This window comes from Primulina huaijiensis, chromosome 14 (genome assembly GCF_012295235.1).
Source record: "Primulina huaijiensis isolate GDHJ02 chromosome 14, ASM1229523v2, whole genome shotgun sequence".
Taxonomy (NCBI): domain Eukaryota; kingdom Viridiplantae; phylum Streptophyta; class Magnoliopsida; order Lamiales; family Gesneriaceae; genus Primulina; species Primulina huaijiensis.
Window position 1 is genome coordinate 2,473,218 of NC_133319.1, and position 9,321 is coordinate 2,482,538.

At 34.3% G+C, this 9,321-nt stretch overlaps 2 protein-coding genes across 2 annotated transcripts in view; both read right to left on the reverse strand.

Moving 5' to 3' along the window:
- LOC140957742 (uncharacterized) overlaps nt 1–2,320 on the reverse strand; it is a 4,458-nt gene extending 2,138 nt beyond the window's left edge. Inside the window, exons 1-9 of the mRNA XM_073415114.1 lie at nt 1,789–2,320; nt 1,450–1,547; nt 1,188–1,288; nt 1,001–1,079; nt 809–869; nt 631–677; nt 454–546; nt 281–369; nt 59–109 (exon numbers count right to left, since the gene is read on the reverse strand). Of these exons, the coding sequence (XP_073271215.1) occupies nt 59–109; nt 281–369; nt 454–546; nt 631–677; nt 809–869; nt 1,001–1,079; nt 1,188–1,288; nt 1,450–1,547; nt 1,789–1,846 (677 nt within the window). The 5' untranslated portion in view covers nt 1,847–2,320. The remainder of the gene's footprint in view (nt 1–58; nt 110–280; nt 370–453; nt 547–630; nt 678–808; nt 870–1,000; nt 1,080–1,187; nt 1,289–1,449; nt 1,548–1,788) is intronic.
- Nucleotides 2,321–3,241: 921 nt separating this feature from the next.
- LOC140957751 (xylose isomerase-like) lies at nt 3,242–7,707 on the reverse strand. Its single transcript, XM_073415129.1, has 21 exons — nt 7,448–7,707; nt 6,996–7,089; nt 6,778–6,888; nt 6,527–6,601; nt 6,307–6,436; nt 6,129–6,220; nt 5,956–6,006; nt 5,732–5,808; nt 5,601–5,655; nt 5,426–5,527; nt 5,126–5,177; nt 4,954–4,999; nt 4,811–4,866; nt 4,582–4,633; nt 4,414–4,493; nt 4,260–4,330; nt 4,139–4,179; nt 3,964–4,063; nt 3,807–3,878; nt 3,632–3,709; nt 3,242–3,552 (listed from the first exon to the last, which is right to left on the reverse strand). Exons 2-21 carry the CDS (start codon nt 7,071–7,073, stop codon nt 3,517–3,519), a joined length of 1,455 nt encoding a protein of 484 aa, XP_073271230.1. The 5' UTR covers nt 7,074–7,089; nt 7,448–7,707; the 3' UTR covers nt 3,242–3,516.
- Between the last annotated feature and the right edge of the window lie 1,614 nt (nt 7,708–9,321).

Genomic DNA, 9,321 nt, shown 5'->3' on the forward strand with positions numbered 1-9,321 from the left:
AAATAAATAATAATAATAAATAATAAATAAATAAGAGAGTTGAACGATGATATTATACCTGTTTGCAGGTTGAAGTGCTTCAAAGCTTGATACACGCCTCAAAGTAGCTGCAATAAAAAACCGAACATATGCATCATGATGAGATGTCTTTTTGATATTGTGGTGAAGATCGATAAAAATGTGTACTGCATTTAGGGCAAACACCAAAAACAATCTTTCACTCATTAAAATTGAAAATCAGAAAGGTACGGAATTAACAGGCTAAAATATTAAGACTAACCTGTCTTTTCGTTGAGTGGATACACCTTGAATAGCCACAAAGATATCCGGGGTAAATATGTATACACCGCAATTTATAAGGTCACTCACCTGTTTTCCAAATAGAAAGGTAAATTATAATGCATCTCATGGTAGTCGTGAGTGTATCAGTTGAATTTCAGAAAGTTTACGAACAAAAGTTTCAGGTTTCTCAGTGTAGTGCAACAGTTCATTGGTATCAGGATCAGCCACAAGTTCCCCAAACTGGCTAGCTGACTCAGGAGAAACCTGCACAATAAAAGTGTGGGACACATCAGTAACATGGAAAAAAGAAGTTTCGTGCCGACACAAATGAAAAATAAACTTATCAACCTTGATAACCAGTATTGTTCCAATCCCGCCGTATCTTTTGTGAGCATCTGCAAAATAAACCACCCACAAACTTTAAGTTCAACATTCAAAACATCCTTCAATTGGAAATAGAGACTTAATCCACAGGTATGCAAATAACTCTAATAAATATTAAAGATGGAAACACAGAGATAAATACCTAGCATCTCAGGCAATGGAAAACTGCAACAAACATCACAGTTCAACAAAACGATGTGAGACTGCCAAGTGAATAACAGGGAACGACATTATAATAACGTAAACAGAAATCTTTGTTCTCTAATTTTTCAACAAATTGGATGTTAGCTCCCTATAAAAATAAATAATATCAGACAAGGCACAGAGTAACAACCGGATTGTCTTCCATGATTAGATCCCTAAAGTTATAAAGTCCACCAGCCGAACCATGCGGCTTGTCCTCTTTCAAGTATCTGATGCCAGAAAGATAAACAGACAACACTATCAAGGATAAATATGGCACAAAAGTAACTAGATGAGCTTGAAAAATAAGAAAATTTATAAAAAAACATAGATATTACCGAATGGGAACTCTGAGCTCATTAGAAGTTGAAGATACAAACAGAGCAAATTCACGCTCCTCATAGAAACCAATGAGATAGACCTGTGCTAGATTTGGGATCTACAAAAAAAATTCAAATAAGCCAGTTACTCTCACACTTAGCATATCACGAGTTTAGATGACCACTACAACATATACTTATCATCTATCACATCTACGTAATGGGCGTCCCAGTAAAGTAATCGTCGAAGCACTCAGTAACTTTTGATAGTATTGCGCACCCGTTTACAGGCAGATATTGGATGATTAACCATCGGTTGTCCAGCCAAAGGAAACAGGGGTTTTGGAACATTAAATGACAATGGTCTGAATCTGGTACCTGCATCCGCAGATCCATAGTTGAACATCAATCATGAATTCTTACAGCAAAATATTATGATCACAACGGTCATCTTATCCAAATCAAGGATCCAATTACTCGACTAAGAACTACGTGGTTCCAAGAATTACAACGAAATTATATAAAGTTTCAAACTACATCATCCGGAGTAATCAATAATCGCTTCATAACAAGAGCTCAAGTTCAATGCTTAGTTTTAAACCCAAAGAATCACACCAACCTTTAGTGGGTCCTCCCACCATGATCACAGCAACAATTCTCTCTTCCGAACTCCTCATTGATCAGAAAAAGAAACCCACGACCCAAGATCTAAAATTTTCACTTTGCAGCCTTTTTAAACATAGCAAACAACCCCACTTCTCAACGTAAGAGCCTAATAACAGAAATAGAAAAGCTCACCCAACGACCAAAAACTCTGGAACCAATGATGCGTGCAGGAAATAACTCCAGTCTAAGAAAGGTAGACAGCAACGAACAGACTGAAAACACAATAGCGAAACGTGTAACGATTTCCCTTAAGAGAATATGCTATTCGGATCCAAATCAAATGGTCCAGTAGTTGGCCAAAGGAACACTGCCACCACAAAACTTTACGGAATTCCCCACATGTACAACATAGAACGGAATTTGGATGGAGTTGATGAAATTCAGGAAGATAAGGTCAGAATGAAAGAATTTCGTCGCAGCAATAATTTTTTATTTTGTGATATGCAAATGGGAGATTAGGCAATCCTGGGAGTTGCAAGCAGTCCAGCCAAAATAGATCCGATCTACATTTTGATGGTTAATGGACAGTTTTTTAGTACTATTTTATTTTGATGTTACAAAACATACAGAATCGCTAGCTTTTATTATTATTGGTTTCGAAAACGTGACATCGTCTCAAATTTGATATCTACTCGTGTGCTAAATATATACGTGTCATATCATAATTTTAAAAATTAATAAAAGACTAAACTATAATTTGAAATAATAACTTTTTTTTGAAAAAATCAAAATCACTTAATTTATATAATGTTTAATCAGATGTACCATATTTTAGAATTTTAAATATTTCACTAATCTCTACCTCAAACGTAATTTAATAATATTTACTGAACAAACTTTTACATTGAGAAATAAACATATTCTCAGAAAAATAGTTATCCACAATGCAATTTTATGTCTTCCCCAAAACACACCTATGTTTTTGTTTTTTTTTTTGTAATTTTTTTCGTTCAAGAAAAAAAACAGCGCTAATTTTATAATTATACTTATAAAAAATCCTGATTTTAAATAATTTATTTTTTGTTTTGTTTTTTTGGAAAAGTAATAATCGATTAATAGTAAAAATAGAATGTGCTAGGTCAACTATTTCTGATCAATATTAATTTATTTTATAATAATGCAAAGTCCAAACCGATTGAGAAAAAGGAGCTAAAATTATAGTAATCAAAATTACCCTGAGTAATGGCCCTCCGTAGTCCGTACAACCAAAAGAGACCGACTCCGTCGGATTTTTAGAAATGCAAGTGCTCGGGGGTTAACCTACAATTTTGTTTTGCTAAAGGAATTTGGATTTCTTATTCCAATTTCGGTTTTTTCAACATATTATTATATGTAATTGATTTCTGAAATTTTTTAAGATTTGAAATACATGAATTTCAAATTGTTTAAAGAAATAACACCATAAATTTCAAATACACATCTCACATATTTATATAGTAACGTAAAGATAAAACGTAAAACCAATAAAAATCTATGGATTTGAAATTGATGTATTCCATTTTTGAATATGAGGGTGGCCGCCAAATACTATAATCCATAAAACAGAATGCCAAAAGTATCCAAAACGTAAAGTCGTCTCATGTATGTATGTATTGTATGTTTGAAGAGTATTGACTTCCCCATCTGCCTTATTTTTAAAGAAAAAGGGAAATTAGAAAGCTCGTCCGGCTCCTTAAACGGCTTACAGGGCAGCCTGGAAGATCATCTCCGCCAACTCCTGCAGAGAATTAATTCGAAAACATGCATAAGGAAACAGCCTCGAGTCAAGTCGATGAATGCATATTGATCTAATGTACCTGCTTAGCAGAATTAACCACGGGTTCTCCCCATTCCATCGCCTTCTTCTCCAGCAACTCAAAGTCGGCTTTTCCAGCCTGTGCACCATATAATTTACATTCGTCAAGAAGTGGAAATGCACACATCATGACCCAAACAAAAGTAAAGATGGTTGTTAAAACAATGAATATTGACCTCTATTTGAGCCCCCAGTTCTGAGTCAAAACTTTGATACCTCCTGCGAACGAGATCGGCCAGGGATCCATCCTGTTTCAAAAGAAGAATACCAAAAGTTTGATTTTTATGATAAGAAAATGCATCTATATTTGGTAACGGGTAATAGCGATATCACCTCAATCAACTTGGCAGCATTTCGGAGCCCACGAGCCAAAGTATCCATGCCAGCAATGTGAGCAATGAACAAGTCTTCGACATCTGTGCTTTCTCTTCGCCTGTTACATTTAGAAAAATTATTATCAATCTGTGAATAGTAACGTCAAAGCTACAAGGAGTCAAAGAAAACTTACAGTTTTGCATCAAAATTGAATCCTCCTGGTGCAAGTCCTCCCTGTGATGCACGAAGAAACACGTAAGCGCATATTTATTTCACTTAAGGAATTGTTTTACAGAGTTAAGGATTCGACGTACATTTTTAACAACGCTGAGCATAACTAATGTTGCTTCTCCTACATCCATCATAAACTGGTCCGTATCCCAACCTGCAGCATTGAAATGTTATGCATTTGACTACTTATCGATCAGGTCAAATAGCATTGAATATTTAATCGCTTCAGCAACACACCAACTTGAGGGTCGCCAGTGTTTGCATCAATATTCCCCAGTAAACCGTTGATTCTTGAAGTCTCAAGCTCATGATGACAGCTGGAAGAACAAAGAATAACATTTCAAGGAAGCAACAAACTAGTTGATACTCAAATTAAATTAGAATACCAAAAAGAACATGAGAAACCTGTGACCAGACAGAGTTGCATGGTTGCACTCGATGTTAAGTTTAAATTCGTCTGCAAAAGAGATGGGTAAAAAAATTGGTGTTTCTTATCGAAAAGTGCCAAATTGAATAAATTCAACCAAAGAAGAACACGAGAAGAAGATAACATCACAGTCGAGAAAATGAATGTCAATTCGACACGCCATTCAGTTTGCCTTGTTGATTAGCCAATACAACTAAATCAAGTTACCTATCAATCCATATTTTCGAAGGAAATTAGCGGCTGTTGCAGCGTCCCAATCGTACCTGGAATGATCAAGGTATGTCACATAAGCTGAACATTTATTACAAAAGTAGCAATTCTTAAGTGCACTATATGTAAAAAAAACTTACTGGTGCTTTGTAGGCTCCTGGGGTTTTGGTTCAATAAGAAGTGTACCTGACCCAAGCATCCGTATTAGATTCACAGGAACACAAAGGGGATATAGAGTTTCTTAAAAAAAACACATGCATAAATTTTGACATAGCGTAAACAAGTTGTAGATCAAAGTAGAAATATAGGCACCGTTAAATCCAATTTTCTTCTTATAGGCAACAGCTGCTTCAAAAAATCTTGCCTGCAACGAGATAAAACAAAAATTATAAAAACATTGGAGACAAAATCAGAAACACATCAATGAATTGGCATCACTAAAACCAATACAACTTAACCAACTTTAAGTAAGCAACTAAATAAATTACAAGCAAAGCATGTTACTAAAATCAGTTACAACTTAACCAACTTCAAGTCACTCACTGAATTATAACATCTAAAGCAAAGATATAAAAATAGAAAAGAAAAACATGAAACAAAATAATATCTGACCATATGATCGAGCTCTCTTTCCATATCTGTGTTCAAAAGAGATTGATAACCTTCACGGCCACCCCAAAAGACATAATTTTCTCCACCAAGATAATGTGTGACCTGTGACGCAAGGTTAATTACATTGAGATTGGAGGACGCGTAAAGCACAACTAACACATCCAAGCTTACAGACCTCCATGGCTTTCTTGACCTGTGCTGCAGAGTATGCATATACTCCAAGTTCAGAGCTGGATTGTAACAAGATTTGAACATTAGTTGAGCTCGATATCAATTCATGACTTATCAAATTCAGCCAAAAATTACCTAGTTGCAGCTCCGTGCATGAATCGAGGATGGTGAAACAACTGGGCAGTACCCCACAACGGACGAATCTTTGTTCCCTGATGATTCATGAGAGGACCGAAAGGCAGTTTAGATAGAGATTCCTCAAAGTATAGTACAGGAAAATAAATTTTTTAAAAAATATTAACGATAATTTGATGTAGATGTGCTAAATGCTAACTCCTCTTGATTAGCACAAAAATTACCTGAAGCTCCTTGGCAAGAGCCACCACTGCATCCAAGTTAGCATTAGTTTCCTACAAAAGAAAGAGGAAATGTACAACAATTTACAAACTAATTAAAAATAATAAATAAAGTGGTCTCCAGGCTCCAAGGATTACAAAAATCTATAAATTGTAAATTTCCTGCGCTCACAAACCTTGATCGTTTTACCAGATGGAGATATGTCCCGATCATGGAAGCACCATCTATCTACGCCAAGCTTGTTTATGAACTCAAAGTTTGCTCTCACTGAATCACACATTTAAGTAATATAATTAAGCAACTCAATTTCCCATATTATCACAAAACCAAAATTTACACTGCAAAATACTAACTTCTTCTCTTAGCCATTGCCAAAGAATCGGTGCCATCTTCCCATGGCCACATCTTTGTTGGTGCGCCAAACGGATCACCCCCAGTTCCACGGAAAGTATGCCAAAACGCAACACTGAATCTCATCCAGTCCTACCAAGAATCAATATTTTAAGAGTTCCCGATAATATAATTCCTTCAAAGGTGCTTAAATATAATACAGAATTGGAATAAAACTCTCACCTTCATCTTTTTACCAAGAATTTCCTCCTCTGCGTTATACCATTTATATGCGAGATGATTCTTGCTGGAAGGACCCTACATTAGCAAAAGCGTTCAAGTCGTAACAATATCAAACAATAGTTGGCATACAAAATATGAAGCATTCTTAAGCAATCATTCTGGAGAATTCAACCATAATATACTCCATCAACCATCTATAAGAAGCAAAATCAAGAAGAAAAACATGAGATGTGCACATTTGAACTCAATACCTCGTATTTAATCTTTGGAATACCTGGGAAGAACTCCCCTTCCCATTCACCAGAACCATTGGCACAATCACTCTCAACATCTGCCGGACACATTGGCGGTGAAGCGGCAGTCTGCATTCAATTCAATTCAGTCTAGAATTACAACACAAGATAAATCCCCGCATAGACATCAACAGGAGTGTAAATAAAATGTATAAACCAAAAGATTGAATCTTTACCATTATATTACAAACCCCGTTAACAAAAACAACCAATAACAAGAAAAGGGCACTCTTCATTTGTATCATCGTGATCATGAGCAGAAAAAGGTCTCTGCAAACAGATTTTACAAAGAGTTAATTAATGATCCATCTCGAAGAATTCTTACTCTTAACAAACAAAGGTAACAAATTTTCACTACATACAAATCCGTTCTTGTATCAAAATTATATCTTTGTCAAAGATACAACCTGATATTAAATTTCAAAACCAACATCGACAGCCACCTTTCTTTAACTAAATTAAATCAATATTCACAAATCAAATAATTTTCTGAGGGAGGAACATACCCAGTCATCAAAAATCACAGCAATTAAATTCCAACAAACGTCAAAGTCCTCTCAACCCAATAAACTTACATTTCACCTAAAACCCAAAAAAAAAAAACGAGACAACAAACCCAATAACTTACAAAGAAAGATGATTCTTCCAGAACTTAGGCAGAAAACACACTTCTCACAGAAATCGTCGTTAATGGAAGAGGTGCATATTTTATAGTAGCTGATAAGGTTGCGAGTATTCTAGTCAAACGAGAACTCTTATTTTTTAAAGAGCAATTTTAGGAACCGAGATTTCACGGGATTTGAGGAGATTTTCGGTTTTGTATCGGGCTTTTCTCACTCCACGTGCCGATGGAATAAAAGCGTGGATAATCTTAATCTGGATATGGCGCCAATCTGGATGCTGATATGGATTGCAAATAGCACGTCATTTAATACTCGTTCATACATTAGTTAGAGAGTATGTATTTTATGAGACGATCTCACGAATCTTTATCTATGAGACGAGTGAATCCTATCAATATTCATAATAAAAAATAATACTTTTAGCATAAAAAATAATATTTTTTCATGGATGACCTAAATAAGATATCTGTCTCACAAAATACGATCCGTGAGATCGTCTCACACAAATTTTTGTCTTACTCAGAAGAGTCGTTTGTTTTATTGAAAAATTGGGTTGTTTTCCGGCTTTTTAAAAAAATAAAACTTAAATTGAAATTTATTTAATTAACCGTAGCTTTTATTATAATCTAATGATTATTTTCCGTTTATACAAATTGAAAATAGTTTACATAAAATTTCAAAAATATATGTCATTGCATTATTTGAAATTGCATTTTCTTTACAAAAATCAATATTTAATAAGACGTATTATATGGTATTTTAATTATAAGAAGATCTATTTAAATTCAAAATTCATTTTTATTTACATGCCAGACATGGATTTCGAAAAATAAAAGTCCAGATTTTGCGATTGATTTGAATTATGGTAAATTTTAGTTCCAAAAATAAGGGTAGATTGGCCATTTAAATATTTCGTTTCAGATAAAATCACCTAATAAAGAAAAAGTACGTGGGAATGACGTGGCTGTCTTATCAACTGTCTTATCAAGAGTTTTTTTAATATTATTTTAATGGACTATAATTTATTAATAATTAATAACAAAATAAATATTAATTTGTGGTGAAGAAGTAAAAATTTACGGTAAAAAATAAAAATCTCAAACTCTCAAAATTATCACGCTACACACTTTATAATATTTTTCTCTCAACTCAATTGTGATTTTCTTCACAAATAAGAGATCTATTTATAGAAAATCTTTACAAATAATCCAAAAAATAAATTACATCATTACCTTCATCATCACACACAAATTTCAATATTCAACACCTAATTTTACCTAATTTGCAACATTCAAATATTCAACATTCAATATTCAAATATTCAATATTAAAATATTAATTTTTCAACACTCCCCCTTGTGATGATGATCATAATGATTATCTTCATTACGTGTTTTTATACTGCCTCGTTAAAAACCTTACTAGGAAAAACTCATTGGGATAAAAACCATAGTAAGGGAAAAAGAGTGCAGTCACGTAAACTCCCTCTCATGTTGACACGAACAATTCTTCACAGATTTCGTAGATTGCGCATCCCAATATTATATATGTGCTTTCTGAATATTGTCGTAGGAAGTGCCTTTGTGAAGAGATCTGATGAGTTTTCACTTGATTGAATGTGACGAACATCAATACATTTATTCTTCTCAAGCTCCTTGGTGAATGCGAAGAACTTAGGAGGAATATGTTTAGTTCTGTCGCTTTTTATGTATCCTTCTTTCATTTGAGCAACACATGCAGCATTATCTTCATATAGTATCACAGGCTTCTCGTCGAATGATAATCCGCATGAGATTTGGATATGTTGAGTCATTGATTTTAACCACACACATTCACGGCTTGCTTCATGTAGTGCAATAATCTCGGCATGATTTGATGA